At 44.7% G+C, this 16264-nt stretch overlaps 1 protein-coding gene across 1 annotated transcript in view; it reads right to left on the bottom strand.

Annotated features, from left to right (window-relative positions):
• LOC103198160 (mucin-17-like) overlaps positions 1–16264 on the bottom strand; it is a 58772-nt gene that overhangs the window by 41505 nt on the left and 1003 nt on the right. Inside the window, exons 2-10 of the mRNA XM_042781002.1 lie at positions 15968–16177; positions 13447–13632; positions 12810–12940; positions 12373–12431; positions 6121–6272; positions 5547–5615; positions 5273–5435; positions 4110–4271; positions 3833–3930 (exon numbers count right to left, since the gene is read on the bottom strand). Coding sequence (XP_042636936.1) covers positions 3833–3930; positions 4110–4271; positions 5273–5435; positions 5547–5615; positions 6121–6272; positions 12373–12431; positions 12810–12940; positions 13447–13632; positions 15968–16177 — 1230 coding nt within the window. The remainder of the gene's footprint in view (positions 1–3832; positions 3931–4109; positions 4272–5272; positions 5436–5546; positions 5616–6120; positions 6273–12372; positions 12432–12809; positions 12941–13446; positions 13633–15967; positions 16178–16264) is intronic.

The following is a 16264-nucleotide window of genomic DNA, read 5'->3' as shown; positions in this document are numbered from 1 at the left end:
GAGAAAGCTGGACAGACAGGAGTGCGTAGGTAAGAAGGGCACGGGGAGGGGTGGTCTCAGGGATGGGAGGGGAGGAAAGTTTGCTGTGGTCGAGGATGGTAATCGGGGCATGAAATCAAATGTACATGAACTATCGAATGTAAAACAAATTTTGTACCCAGAGCACAATAAAATAATAATAATAATAATAAAAGCTTGTATTTATAACATCCTAGGCTAAGTTGATAGGAACTTAAACTAACAACTTCAGTAACATACAAAAAATTCTGTATCTATCCTTTCTCTCCTCCCCTTTTGCTATTATTAATAATTCATATTTATATTTCATTTGCCCTGTAACAATATCCTTACCTTTTATATATTTGTTATTTAAAAACATGAAGGACAAAATATTTAGAATTAACAAGCTTGAATATCTTATTACCAGCCATTATACTTGTCCATGCAGTTACCTTTATTAGGGATCTTTCTTTTTCATGTATATCTTTAACTTACTTTCTAGTGTCTTTTCCTTCCCATCTAAAGAACTTCCACTAGTATTTTTTATAGGGCTGGTTTGATGGATATGAATTTTCTCAGCTTCCGTTTATCTGAGGATATTTTAATTTAACATTCAGTCTTGAAGGACAGTTTCACTGGGTATAGTATTCTTGGTTGACAGCTTTTTTTTTTTTTTTTTTTTCTTTCAGCATTTAAAATGTTTCAGTCCATTGCCTTTTGGTCTGCAATATTTCTGAGGAGAAATAGATAGTTAAGCTCATTTGGGATCCTTTATATGTGACTGTCTGCTTTTCTCTCACTTTTTCAGGACTCTGTCTTTATCTTTACTTTTCTGAGAACCTAACTATGATGTTTCTTAGTGGAGATCTCTTTGGGTTTATCCTGCTTTTCTTTTTCCAGTTTCTTGGATTTGTTGATCCATGTCCTTTGTTAGATTGGGGAAATTTTCTGTCATTGCTTCTTCAAATGTTCTTTCTGTCTTCTTCTTCTTCTCTCTCTCTCTCTCTCTCTTTCTTTCTCTCTCTCTCTCATCTCCTTCTGGAATCCTCATGATGCATATATTGGGTCTTTTATTGTTGTCTTATAATTCCATTTAAGTGTTCTCAGCCTTCTTGAGCCCCCTCACCCCCTGTTCTTGTTACTCTACAGCCTCTGTAATTTTAACTATCTTATTTTAGGAGCTCTGGTAGCATAGTGCCTAAGGCACTTGGCTGCTAATCAGAAGGCTGGTGGTTCAAACCCACCAGCCACTCTTTGAAAGGAAGGTTGGGCAATCTACTTCTGTAGTGATACTGCTTTGAAAACCCAGAGGGGTTGCTATGAGTTGGGTCCGACTCCATGGCACATAACAACAACAACAAACATCCTTTAATTTGATGATTCTTTCTTCTGCCTGATTAAATCTGTTGATGAGTCCTTTTATTGTGTTTCTCATTTCAGTTGTTGTCCCTTTCAGTTATATTATCTCTTTTCTCAGATCTTTATTTTGTTCTCACATTGTTTTCTTTTTCTTGATCTCTTTGTCTATGTTTTCCCTTACGTCTGTAATATGTTTAATGTTGTTGTATTATATTCTTCCATTCTTTTTCATCATTTGGTTCCTTAGATGCACTTTCACTCCCTTTGTCATGTTCATTCGGATGAGCCATTGTTTCTCTGTCATTTGTGTGTCTTGTAATTTTTTGTTACTGTTGTTGAGACATTGAAATTTTTGAGGGCATTAACTTTCTCAGTTTTCCCAATTGGCGTTTCTGCCTAGACTGCTTTCTGCAAGAAACTCTTATGTGGGCAGAGCCTTTGGCCTTTGCTTACTGTTTCCTCTCTCTCTGTAATAGCTCCTTCTCCTTCCCTAAATTAATTGGGATTCATTTTTCAACTTTCAGTCTCTCCCAAACACACCAGAGAACATTCTATGTTCTGTGTGTATTGCAGCCGCGCACTAGCACTCAGGTTAGATATCATGTACTAATCAATCTGTCCACCAGGGGGAGCAGTGCTTCCCCCGCCCCCTCTCATTACTACTCCTTCCCTTCTCTGTGTCTTCAATCACATTTTTAGTCAGAAAACCCACACCAGAGAGTCCTCTTTGGGTGTTGCCCTCTGGTTTTGGGGCTTGCTCTGTGGGGGTATTCAGGGAAGCATAAGGAGACTTTCCTATTTCAGGAGGGGCTGAAACTCCTTAGAAGGATCTCCAGACGTCTTGTTGGTTTCAGAGCCCAGTGGCCCTATGGTGGTTGGGAGAGCAGTCCCCACTTAGGTGACCCACCTCCTGACTCCACTATAGCATTGGCTGCTAACCAAAAGGTTCGTGGTTTGAACCCACCAGCCACTCCACAGAAGAAAGATGAGACAGTCTGCTTCCATATTTACAGCCTTGGAAACCCAGTGGAGTCACCATGAGTTGGAATCACCTAAATGGCAATGAGTTTGGAGTTTCATTTTTTAATTATTTTGTACAAATGTTCTATATGCCTGATTTTTTTTTTTTTTTTTTTGCATGCCTGATCAGTCAACTCCTAAGAGAATTGTGTTTAAAATTTCCCGTGATGCTGGTGGATTTGTCCAATTTCCTTATGGTTTTGTCAATTTTTGCGTTATATAAGTTGAAACTGTATAAATAGGGCACACAAATTAGATTTGTTATGCCTTCCTAATAGAGTAAACCATTTATCAATAGGTATTAATAATTTATTGTCTTTAGTAATTCTTTTTGCTTTAAAGTCTACTTACCTATTACGAATATGGCGACAAAAATATTTTGATTAAAACAAAGATTTGGTTCTATCTTTTTCTGTAATTTTGCTTTCATCCTTTCTCTGGGCTTCTGTTTTACATGGACCTCTCATTAGGAGCTTTGGTGGCATAGTGCCTAGAACATTTGACTACTAACCAGAAGGCTGGTGGTTCAAACCCACCAGCCACTCTCCAGAAGGAAGACTGGGCAATCTACTTCCATAAGATACTGCCTTGGAAACACAAGGAGGGGTCACTATGAGTCAGAATCTACTTGATGGCAGTGAGTTGTTGTTTTCGTCCAGTGAATAGCTAGATTTTCTTTTAACCAATCTTAGAGTCCTTGACCCATTTACATTTATTGTGATTAGAGATATATTTGTATTATTTTATAATGTTTAATTTGTGATTTTTATTTATCCTGTATTTATCTTTTGTCCCTCCTTGTTTTCTCGTGGATTGACTGAATTCTTTCGTCATTCCATTTCCCCCCTTCTTTAGAATTTAAAGACTGTCTTCCTAGAAATTTTAACATATGCGTTTAACCTAAAGTTAGTGCCTTTTCTTTGATATAACTCACTTAGTATTGAGTACAATTACCACCATCAAACAATCTGTGCCTGTGGATGGCTTAGAGATGCTATGCTCTGGTAGATTTAGCTGAAGTCCCCCATCCAGGGACTTGAAGGAGCGAATAGTAAAAATAAGATGTCAAATATAGACACAAAAGTTTTGGAGACGATAATCATGGGAGAACAGAAAGGCAGTGTTTGCACAGGGAGATAGTTCAGGGGGTGGGAGTGGATGGGAGAGAAGGACACAGGGAAGAGGTAACTACAGGGGGGAAGTGGGAAGAGAGCTGTTACATTGTGAAGAATTGCAGTCAATGTCATGAAACAAAATGTGTGTGAACTACTGTATGGAAAATGAATTTACTCTGTAAACTTTCAACCAAATCACAAAAAAATTCAAAAAGAAATTTTGGAGATGAGAAATAGATTTTCCCTTAGTTCCTTCAAGCCCCAGAACCCTCCCACATGTGTTTCATATATGTTTCCACACTTCGAGCTATTTTGAATTCAGTGAGGATTCCCAATACCTTCACAGATGTCAAAGCCAATATTTTGGAAGGTCCCAGGGGCTGGTCCACCATCTTCTTCATGCCACTTGTACAACTGAGACACTTTGGACTTTTGTCTATTGATAGAAACACCAGAGAGACTTTGTTATGATGAAGGAACAGGAACAAAGACATTGGGACCAGCTGTGTCTCTGCTCTCCTCCCCCTCACTGTCTACTACTAGGATGGAATGATTGAAAACACAAGGATCAGAAGAGAAGGAGGAGGGAGAGGAAGAAAGGCAGCAACGGCTCACCTTTGCACCTCCCTCTTGGAGAGGAATACGAATACCAAGAGGGCAACAAGGATAACCAGCACCACTACTCCTCCTGCTCCTATGATCCCATACACCAGACTCTTCCGAATGCTCGACTCACAGGTTTCTCCAGTGTACCAGTGCGTATCTGTGGTCAGGCAGCTGGGAAGGGAGAGAAAGGGCAGGTGGAGAGAGAGAAAGCAGCCCAGAGTCAGTGACACAGGTAATGCCTCCAGTCTCCCAGTTTTAGAACCAGGCCCGCCCCCCCCCCCGGGTCTTAGATGGTAAAGAAGAAATTGCTAGGAACCCTGAAGGCATGGACAGTGATGAAGTCCAGCTTCCAGGAGCATGGTCCCTGAATAGGCTTACTATCCAGCACTGAGCCTTTAGCAACCCAGGAATAGTTGGTCCAACTCTGGGGCTCCTCTGGGATGTACCCCAGCGATTTGAGGAACCAATAGTGACCCATTAACCATCCTAATTCTCAGCCTCCCTCTCTGGCAGGATACACTATGCCCCATCGCAGAGCCAGAGCAAACGGTCCACTTCTGAAGCTCTTCCTACCTCCTCCCACCCCATGCCCTTTCTAAACCCTATTCCTTTCCTCCTCGTGCTAACTCGTGAACTTCCAAAAAGCCTCGCCAGAATCACTACTCAGGACTTTGCATAACGTGTGACTCCTTCCCCCACAACTGGTGTGCCAGCCGTTCTCTCTTAGGTTCCGTTTCAATTAGGAATGCCATTCTTTGCTTTCCTACTTCTGGTTTTCCACCTTCTCTGTGTTGGTGTGTGGCCACCTTTCCCATTCCACCAGCAGGGGTGCTGTTCTCTTCCTGGAAGCAGGAGTCTCTTTGCCCTGTCTGACTGGGAACTTCCTGAGTCCATGGCCTCTCCGGTACTTCCTGGATGTTTGTCACAGTCCTCAGCTAGGTACAAAGAGGACACCTGGGAGGGCAGCTGCGGAGACACTCTTGGACTATTTTGGATCTGTCCTTGGGGGCTCTGGCTACACATGTCTCCTCCCAATTCCTTTGCGGATGGGTGCATTCATGAGTGGCTGGGACTCAGTCCCTGACCTTGACCTCTAGGCAGAGTCTTGAGTGGTGAGAGGCTTGCAGGGGGTGGGAAGATTTGGGTGGGTGGGTGGGTGGGTGGGCACTCACTAGCACCGAGGACCACTGCGCTGTAGCTTGCACTTCCCCTCGTGGCAGTCCATCGAGGCATTGAAGCCTGGCATGCAGGCAGAGATGCAGTTGGCCTTCTGATCCTTGTATTCCACGAAGAAATATTGGGCAAATTCTTCCCCGGCCTTCTTCTTGCACTCAGCTGAGGAGGCATGGAGGAGATGTGCCATGAGTCGGAGGCTGGGAGCTCTGTCCAGGCTCATCCTGGGTCCCCCTGCCCCTCACCCCTCCAGAAGCCCCTCAGGTCACATACCTTCAGGGTCGTATTGGGTAACGGTCACGTTTTGCACCTTGGTGGCATTCTTGTTGAAACACAGTGAGGCTGAGAAGTAGACACATAAAACCTTTTATAATGAGCTTGTTTAGCATCTGCAGGGTCTGAGGGGATGAGGGGTCTGAAGGGAGTGGGGCTGTGATGGGGAGGTGAGAAAACGGTCCCTGCGGAGGGGAGTGTGGCAGCTCTGCAGGATGATGGCCTCCAGATGTCCAGTACCTCCCCTTTGCCCCTTGTCTTCCCTACCCACCTCTCCCAAGATCCCCACCTTTTGCTTAAAAAGTCATGTTCATCCTGATTTTCCTTGGACTTCCTGTCCCTTTCCATTGTATGCTGGCGCCCTGGACTGAGCACGTGGCCATAGCTGGCTTTGTATCCTCTGTTGAAAGCCTCTTTTTGAACTGCCCTTCTGAGCAACAAGCCTTGGGATTGTTTCCAGGATCCTCAGCTTCTTCCCACTCACCCCATCTGCCTTTCTCCCTTCCCTCCGACCCAGGGATGACATGTGTCAGAAAACCCCTTCTTCTCCCACCCCAGTATTCTAGGAACTCACCTGGGCAGGTATTGTTACTCATTACTTGTTCTTGGGTTATAATCATGATTTTCTCCTCCACCTGCTGCGTGGCTTTCGTCAGTTCTTCCTTGTATTCTGGAGTGAAGTTGGTCTTGAGGAGGACTTCATGCTCTACTACCACACTGCCAGGCCTGAGGAGAGAGGAGGAGATGTTCTTGGGTATCTTTGCAGGTCAGAAGTTGTGCTCATCTCTCCTACCCCTTCCCCTCTCTGCTTCCATAGGAAGTCAACAGGAGAGAAAATTTAAAATGATGACTTCAGTGCATAGTGAGTGAATGCTCTGACCTGATCCTAGGAGGTCTACAAAGGTTAGGCTCTGGGAAACTCTAGGTGAGAGTCTTAAACATGAAAAGAGGGGTGGGACCATGGGAGAGGTCATCCTTAAGGTGTCACAGATATATTCAAACAGAAGGAGACTGGGAAACTGCTGACAAGGTGTCCTTAAGGAGCCTTTAGCCATGAGGTAAGAGGTCGCATCAGGGACTCTTAGTGGGGTTCATATCCCTAGTCATCAGAGGTGGGCTGCACTGAGCAGTCTTTACCACTAAGCTACCTATAAATCTTTAAAGCTGTATGCAAAATTTTGAAGGTGCATATTTGCATTTCTCTAATTATACACCAGCCACTCCTCAAAAGGAAGGTTAGGCAATCTACTTCCGTAGTGATACTGCCTCGGCAACCCAAGGAGGGATTGCTATGAGTCGGGTCCGACTCGATGGCACATAACAACAACAACAACAACAACTACACACATTTTTGTTTTCTTATCTCCCAAAAGATGAAAATTCCAATCAAAATCTCTCCTAACTACAAAGTTCTGGGTTCAGGAAGCTCGGGCATTCTCACAGCGCCTTGCTCTTTCCCTTCCTTTCTTCTTCCCTATCTTCTAATCCCTAGTTAGCATAGTCTATCTCTGTGTTTCCTAAAAGGAATAAGAAATGCCTTTGAGAGTGACCAACACAGTAACACTAAGGAAAAGGAAGACACAGAGAGGTGTACAAGAGGTACAGACAACAAAGATAAACCCTTTTACTAATGTAATACTGCAATATCAGAGACAACAAACATGAATCTATGGGTAAACAGATGAGTAGACAGGCTGAATGACCAGGTGTGTCTAGGCAAAAGGGAATATAGCTATGCCATATATAAGGTTGGCAGATGATACTTCTACATGCATATTTGTATGTGCCATAAGAATGTCCATATAACTAGAGCTAACAGAAAGCAAAGTTATGATAACTTCTTAGGCACAGTCAGCCACCCTGATGGAGTGAATTGTTGGACCTGTGGGCTCAGGACTATGGTCACAGGGGACATCAAGCTCAATTGGCATAACGTACTACACAAAAGCATTGTTCTACATCCTACTTTGGTGAGTAGTGACTGGAGTCTTAAAAGCTTGCAAGTGGCCATGTAGATGCAGCAGTGAGTCTTGCCTCATCCGGAGCAAAGAAGAATGAAGAAAACCAAAGATGCATGGAGACTATTAATCCAAGGGACTAGTGGACCCTGCAAACCTCAACTTATATGACTGAGACCAGAACTAAATGGTGCCTGGCTACCACTGTCAACCACTTGGAAAGGGATTAGTGCAGGAGATCCTGGATAGAGTGGGAGAACAACGAAGAACAAAACTCAAAATCCCAAAAAAAAAAAAAAAAAAGAGCAGCTTTATTGATCTGATAGAGCCTGGTGAGACCCCAGAGACAAAGACTTCCATTTACCTTCAGGTCTGGAATTGAACTCACTGACTTCTGTGGCTTCCAACCAAACAATAGACAGGCATATGTTGTTGTTGTTGTTATTTGCCATTGACTCAGACCTGACTCATAGCTACCCCTCCTTGGGTTTCCGAGGCAGTATCACTACGGAAGTAGATTGCTCCATCTTCCTTCTGAGGAGTGGCTGGTAGCCAGCCTTCTGGTTAGCAGTCAAGTGCCTTAGGCATTATGCCATATGCCATCAGAGCTCCGTATAGGGTGAACATTTACATCAGGTAGATACGCTCCTTAGAGTGATCAGTTGTAGGAAAATAGAAGGGCAGTATTTGCACAGGGAGACAGCTCAAGGGGCAGGAATGCATAGGAAAGAAGGACACAGGGAAGAGGTAACTACAGGGAGGAAGTGGGAAGAGAGCTGTTACATTGTGCGGAATTGTAGTCAATGTCGTGAAACAAAATGTGTATGGATTGCTGTATGGAAAATGAATTTGCTCTGTAAACTTTCACCCACATTACAATAAAAATAATAATTAAAAAAAAAACATGGATATACGGGTGGATAGATGGGTGGACAGGCTGAACTATTAGATATGTCTATACAAGACGGAGTGTGCCCAAGACCATGTATAGAGCAAAAAAAAAAAAAAAAAGTTTTTTTAAATCCTCGGAGTTAATAAGCTCATATCTAGATTATTTCTTTCTTGTAGGTGTAAGAATTATTTGCATCCCAGTAACAAGAACTTTCTGGATTTAAAAAGACAGCAACTAGTCCAATCTTCCTTGTGCTCAGAATTCAAAATTCCTACATGCTGAAGTCAGAAGTCTCTCTTTCCTTTGCTTTCTCCTTAATCCCATATTCAGCAATACAAATACAGACAGCAGATTTGAGGACTACTCATAGAATATAGGGAGCTCTGGTAGCATAGTGGCTAAGGCACTTGACTGCTAACCAGAAGGCAGGCAGTTCAAACCCACCAGCCACTCCTCGGAAGGAAGGTTTGGCAATCCTACTTCCATAGTGATACTGCCTGGGAAACCCAAGGAGGGGTCACTATGAGTTGGGGAAGACTCGATGGCAAACAACAACAACAACAACAACATAGAATATAAGAGATGGAAGGGACCAGGGGGTCTTCTAGTTCAAGGTCATCTTTCACAAATAAGGAAGTGGAGATCCCAAGAAATCTAGTTGGTGGTGGGTCTCCAACATTGCACAGGTCCATCGGCTCCTGTTTTGAGAGCTCGAGTAGAGAAAAGCAGCTTTATCAAGGCAGTGCTGGGATAGTGGGAGTTAGCAGATTAGGGTGCAATACTGGCAATGCCCTAGATAGCAGTGAGACCTTGGGCTGGTCAGTTAACTCACTGTACCTCAATTTCCTCATCTGTACAGGAGGGGCCAGACTAATGATGGATTGAATTATGTCCCCCAAAGAGCTATGTTGAAAGTTCTACACCCTGTACCTATAAATATGACCTGGAAATAAGGGTTTACTTTTCTTATGTTAATGAGATCATGACAGAGTAGCATGGGTCCTAACCCTAATCCTTTCTGGTGGTGTCTTTTTTTTTTTTTTTTTAATTGTGATTTGGGTGAAAGTTTACAGAGCAAATTCACTTTCCATACAGTGGTTCACATACACTTTGTCTCATGACATTGACTACAATTTACCCCAATGCAACAGTTCCCCTCCTACTTCCTCCCAATAGTTACCTCTTCCCTGTGTCCATCCCTCCATGTACTCTTGCCCCCTGAGCTGTCTCCTTGTGCATAAACAGCCCTTCTTTCTCCCATGATTGTTCTCTCCAAGGAGTGTATCTACCTTAGGTAAATGTTCAACTCATATGCCTGTCTTTGTTTGACTTGAAGCCACAAGTGTGGGTTCAATTCCAGACCTGAAGGGCAGCTAGGAACCATAGTCTCAGTGGTTCCACCAGGCTCCATCGGACCAGCAAACCTGGTCCCCCCTTTTTTTTTTCCAAGTGATTTTGGGTTTTGTTCCACACTGTTCTCCCACTCCAGGATCTCCTACATAGATCCCCCTCCAAGTGGTTGACAGTGGTAGCCGGGCACCATCTAGTTCTTCTGATCTCATAGTCATATAGGCTGCGGATTGCCTGGTATACCAGTCGCTAGGACTGATTGTTTCCATGAATTTTGGGTTTTCTTCATTCTTCTTTGCTGTGGACAAGGAGAGACCCATTTTTGCATCTAGATGGCAGCTTGCAAGGTTTTAAGACCCTAGTTAGCTACTCTGAGCGGTGTCTTATAAGAAGAGCAGAATGGATGCAGAGATAGAAGGGGAGACACCATGGGAAGACAGAGGTTGAGTCTACAAGCCAGGGACACCAATGATGGCCAGCAGGTACTAGAAGGTGAAAGAGACACAAATGGACCTTCTGCTAGAGTCAACATCCTGAATTCAGACTTGCAGTGTACAGACTGTGAGAGAACAAGTTTCTGTCCTTTACAGCCATCCACTGTGGCATTTTTGTTACAGCAGCACGAGGAAACTAAGACAAGTAGACAGTTGCTTAGGCTTCTCCTTCTGTGACTCGAAGTAAATGATTGTCATTTCTTATCTACCAGCTCCCAGATATCTCCAGAACTACTCTCTCGGGAAAAATGCTTTCTTGCTATGTGTTTTCCAGACATCCACAGAGTGCAACTGTCTCCTAGCTGACCTGAAGGAAGTGGAGTAGATGGGAGATCTAGTAACATCTTGATAGCTGTAGAGCTTTTAGGACAATCTGAGAGGTCATGGGAGGGGTCAGTGAGGGGCACCAAAGGACCACTGCCAGGAACACCTTCAGGTTAACTGCTGAGGCTAAGATCATAAATCTGCTGGCTCCAATGAGCCCTGCCCTCACCATCTCCCCTGAGAGACAGGGAGGCAGGGCAGAGATCAAGGACAAGGACTGACCTCACAGCAGCAGGACCAGGAGACTCCTAAGGAGAACTAGAGAGCCCTGTGTGGTCAGCATAGAGTCGAGGAAGTTTTAGGGCCAGAAAGAAAAATGCTCCTCTCATCCCAGGGAACTGAGCTGCTAAGGAGTGGTGGAGCAGTGCCCTGCCCAAAGCCAAGGGCTGACCAGGGCACTATGCTGTGAGCCCACACTGGTGTTCCCACCATATCCTGCCTGGGGTGACTGTTGGCAAGAGAGGGTTTCATGTTAGACAGAATTGAAGGAGGAGGGGAAACGGAGGTGGGTAAACTCACATTTTTTTTTTTTTCCTGTGCTTCTGGTACTCTTTTGTATCTTCTTGGTTATAAGTTCCTTTTGGAAATGATCAATCAGGACTCTTATAAACCATGAGAGAAGATATTTCCCTCACGACCCAGGGTCTTCTGGGTGGACCCATGCAAACCAATTGGCCAGCACCATTCGAAACCAAAAAACCAAACTCACTGCCATCTAGTTAATTCCAACTCCTGGCAACCCCCATTGGGTTTCCAAGGTTGTAAATCTTCATGGAAGCAGACTGCCTCATTTCTTTTCTGTGGAACACTTGGTGGGTTTGAACCACCAACCTTTTGGCTAGAAGCCAAATGCCTTAACTACTACACTACCAGATCTCTTTAGTACTATTCAAAGGATTTCTTAAATTTGGGGTCAATAATAGGGAAAGATTCATGACAGCAGGATTCAATCTTAAGTGAATGGAATTGAATACAGAACAATTGTGGACTTGGACACCCTCTTCCCCGGGCATTCTTTTTCAGGTGAGCCTTCAGATGCTAAATTATTTGGCCATATCTCTGAGGACAAATGGGGCATCCATTATACAAGCAGTAGCTTCCAGGTTTTCTGGTATGTTGGTCTGTCTCTACCATGAACAAGACTTTTGTTTGAGTCTTGGTGTTACTTGTTATGGATTGCTCAGGTCCTAATCCCTGGTACCTGGTATCTGTGAACATGATCTTGTTTGGAAATAGAGTGTTTGGAGGTGTTATCAGTTAACATGAGTTTATACTGGAGTAGGGTGGGTAGTAGTCCAATTTGAGTTGTGCTTATAAAAAAAGAGAAGAGACAGAAAAAGAAATACAAGGTATAATGTGATGTTGCAGCCACAAGCCAAGGATTGCCAGGAGTCACCAGAAGCTAGAAGAAAGGCATAGAACAGATTCTCCCTCAAACCTCAGAAGAAATCCCACTGCTGACACCTGATTTGGATTCCCAGCCACCAGAACTGTGAAACAATACATTTGTTTTCTATAGGCACCCACTTTGTGCTACTTGTTATGGTAGCCCTAGGAAACCAGTATTCTATAAGTGACTCCCCAGACAACTCATTTCATCTCTTTGGGTCTCTGCTTCTTCTGCTCAGTGGGAACAGTCCAACTGGCCTATCTTAGTGGGTAGTTACAAACCTTCAATGGGAAAATGTATGTGAAACTATCATTGATGGTAGACATAGTTATAATTATTTTTATAGTTATCTATAATTATCTCTTTGACTATTGCTTCCACTCCAAAGACCCTCTTCCTAGGAGCCCCAGATACTTACCTTAGCTTTGTGATGTTGACACCGTTATACTCAGGGATTCCAGCATAAAGAATATCCATCTGAAAGATAAGAAGGTCACTATGTCACCCCACAGCTACCACCAAGGACCTGCCAAACCTTTCCATAGACTCTCAGGAGGGCAGAAGATGGATCATCCTGCCCTGCAGCTCCCCTGTCTGCTCCAAGCTGGCAGTGGTACATGGTCTGGATGGAGTATTCTCTTCTCAGATACCTGCTGCATCCCTAGGGCCCCTGCAGCCCCCAGTGGACCTTGCTTTACCCTTCTCCTCCCTCCCTGGCAAGTGCTGAGCATATGGGTGAGCTGAGAAACTTACATATGTCTAGTGAGAGAAAGGCCCTCAACTGCTTTCTTAACCCCAAGAGACTCCTCCCTGGGGGACCTAAGCAGCCATGGGGCCTTGTCCTCCCAGCCTCACCTCTTTGGTGAACGTCTTCCTGAAGTCCAGGTATGTGGGGGAAGACTTGTTATTTAGATCTTCAGTGAAATTATGATTGACTATTGTCACAGTTAGTTCCACCTGGGCTGTGACTGTCTCTGGTGGAGGTGCTGAGAGGGGGTCAGACAGCAGCATTGAGTACAAACAGCATCCTCTCTGAGTCCCCAAACAAGGAGATCCATAGCCCCAGAAAGTCCACCCCATTTGGTGGGTGGTGGGAATGGCCCCCAACCTCGGTCGGACCCTTTGTTCCCAGGCTTCTATCTTTTTCACCCATTTACCCCTAGAGAGAGAGGAGAGGACACTACTCCCAATGGCTTTGGAATAAAGCCCAAGAGACCTCAGGTGCTTACATTTAATTATAGAATGCAACATAACTTTTGCACTCCATTCCATAACATACCCCTTTATTTAAATCTATTTCATTCAAATTGCCAAATGTGTTTTATTCCAATATACCAATGTTTGTTTGTGTCTTAATGTTTTAAGCTAGGCGAAATTGCCCCTAAAAGAGACCCGATTCATCCCCCTGCTCTGAATTGATGCAGGAACAGGTGTCTGGCTTGGAGGTTGGGCCCAGAGGAGTGTAGGGGAAGGGCCTGTAGTCTCAGCTCACCCACGTTGATGCTGTTGGCCAGCTGCTCACACGTGGGCCCTTGGTAGAGGTAGGTGCATTTGCACTGGCTCCCATCCCAGATGCCTTCATTCTGGCAGTTGTCAGAATACTGGCACCGATCTCCTTTGAAGCCACTGGGGCATTCACAGTTCTCTCCGTTCCATTGCCCATTGTTGAGGCAGATCACTGAAAGGGACAAGACTCTCACACATATCTGCACCACACTCTATAGCTTAACACAAAAATGCACTGCCATCGAGTTGGGTCCGACTCATAGCAACCCCTACTTGGGTTTCCAAGGCGGTATCACCACGGAAATAGATTGCCCAGCCTTCCTTCCAAGGAGTGGCTGGTCGGTCTGAACTGTCAGCCTTCTGGTTAGCAATCAAATGCTTTAGGCACTATGCTACTGTTGTTGTTGTTGTTATGTGCCGTCGAGTCAAACCCGACTCATAGCGACCCCTCCTTGGGCTTCCGAGGCAGTATCACTACGGAAGTAGGATTGCCCAACCTTCCTTCCGAGGAGTGGCTGGTGGGTTTGAACCGCCAGCCGTCTGGTTAGCAGGCAAATGTCTTAGCCACTATGCTACCACTATGCTACTAGAAGGGTATAATTCTACTCCTAGTGACATTTTAGGACAGAGTAGAACTGCTCCTTAGGGTTTCCAAGGCTAACCGCCTCGTCTTTCTCCTCTGCAGTGGCTGGTAGGGCTGAACCACTGACCTTCTGGTTAGTAGCCTAATAGCTTACCTACTATATCACTAGAAATCCTTGCAGGGTATTAAAAGGGGAAATAAGATGTGTTAAAAGTTTACTGGGAATTAAAGATGCCCAAGCAAAGAGAGGTAAAATGTTTTATATGAAAAAAGAAAAAAAAAAAAGGGAACTAGTACAAGGAACAGCAGGGAAAAGGGCAGAAAACAAAGTAGAAAGGGCGGCAGGATATGAGGAAATTTTATCTAATGCAAAACAAGTAAAGGCAAACGAAGCTTGTACTGACTAAAGGTTTAATAAGACAAGTACAAATCAGGACGGAGAATTAAAAAAAAAAATGTAAGTTTCAAAAAAGAGAGAGTTTGAAAAACTACTCACCTGGTGTGGTTCTTGGTGTGGGACTAGTGGCAATAGTTGTAGCAGATGTAGTGGACTCAGGAGGAGAAGTTTTGTCTCTGGATGTAGTAAGTGCCTCAGATGTGGTGGTGGCACCAGAAACAATGGCAGATGTGGTGGACCCAAGAGGAGTAGTTGCTTGGATAGTGGTGTGTGTAACCCTTGTCACAGTTGTGTCTCCTGCCGTAGTAGATGCGTCAGGTGTGTGACTAGTGGCAATAGTTGTAGCAGATGTAGTGGACTCAGGAGTAGTAGTTCCTTGGGAGGTGGTGTCTGTAACGTTTGTCACAGTTATTCCTTCTACTGTAGTAAGTGCCTCAGATGTGGTGGTGGGACCAGAAGTTCTGGCAGACGTAGTGGACCCAAGAGGAGTAGTTCCTTGGATGGTGGTGTCTGTAACCCTCATGACAGTAGTGTCTCCTGCAGTAGTAGATGCTTCAGATATGGGACTGGTGCCAATCGTTGTAGCAGATGTAGTGGACTCAGGAGTAGTAGGTGCTTGGGTGGTGGTATCTGTGACACTCAAGGTAGTGGTGTCTCCTACTGTAGTAGATACTGGAGATGTGGTGCTGTTACCAGAAGCAATGGCAGATGTGCTGGACTCAAGAGGAGTAGTTGCTTGGATAGTGGTGTGTGTAACCCTTGTCACAGTTGTTTCTCCTGCCATAGTAGATGTGTCAGGGGTGGGACTGGTGGCAGTAGTTGTAGCAGATGTAGTGGAATCAGGAGTAGTAGTTCCTTGGGAGGTGGTGTCTGTAACACTTGTCACAGTTGTTCCTTCTGCTGTAGTAAATGCCTCAGATGTGGTGGTGGGACCAGAAATTGTGGCAGATGTAGTGGACCCAAGAAGAGTAGTTCCTTGGATGGTGGTGTCTGTAACCCTCGTGACAGTAGTGTCTCCTGCAGTAGTAGATGCTTCAGATATGGGACTGGTGCCAATAGCTGTAGCAGATGTAGTGGACTCAGGAGTAGTAGGTGCTTGGGTGGTGGTATCTGTGACACTCAAGATAGTGGTGTCTCCTACTGTAGTAGATACTGCAGACGTGGTGGTTTCACCAGAAACTGTGGGAGATGTAGTAAATGCAGGAAGAGTAGTTGTTTGGGTGTTGGTGTCTGTAACCCTAGTCACAGTTGTGTGTCCTGCAGTAGTAGATGCTTCAGGTATGGAATTGGTGCCAAAAGCTGTAGGCGATATAGTGGATTCAGGAGGAGTAGTTGCTCTGGAGGTGGTTTCTGTAATCCTTGTCACAGATGTGTCTCCTGCAGTAGTAGATGCGTCAGATATGGGACTGGTGCCAATAGTTGTAGCAGATGTAGTGGACTCAGGAGGAGAAGTTGCTTGGGTTGTGGTGTCCGTAACACTTGTGACAGTTGTGTCTCGTGCAGTAGTAGATGTGTCAGGTGTGGGACTAGTGGCAATAGTTGTTGCAGAAGCGGTGGACTCAGGAGTAGTAGTTCCATGGGAGGTGGTGTCTGTACCACTTGTGACTGTTGTTCCTTCTACTGTAGTAAGTGCCTCAGATGTGGTGGTGGGACCAGAAATTGTGGCAGATGTAGTGGACCCAAGAGGAGTAGTTGCTTGGATAGTGGTGTGTGTAATTCTTGTCACAGTTGTGTCTCCTGCAGTGGTAGATGCGTCAGATATGGGACTGGTGCCAATAGTTGGAGCAGATGTAGTGGACTCAGGAGAAGTTGCTTGCGTTGTGG

The sequence above is a fragment of the Orycteropus afer genome, unplaced genomic scaffold (assembly GCF_000298275.1).
Source record: "Orycteropus afer afer isolate SDZICR_OR568_19922 unplaced genomic scaffold, OryAfe1.0 scaffold00006, whole genome shotgun sequence".
NCBI classification, from domain to species: Eukaryota; Metazoa; Chordata; class Mammalia; order Tubulidentata; family Orycteropodidae; genus Orycteropus; species Orycteropus afer.
Note: the sequence above shows the minus strand (reverse complement) of the source record. Positions and strands in the feature narration are given on the sequence as shown.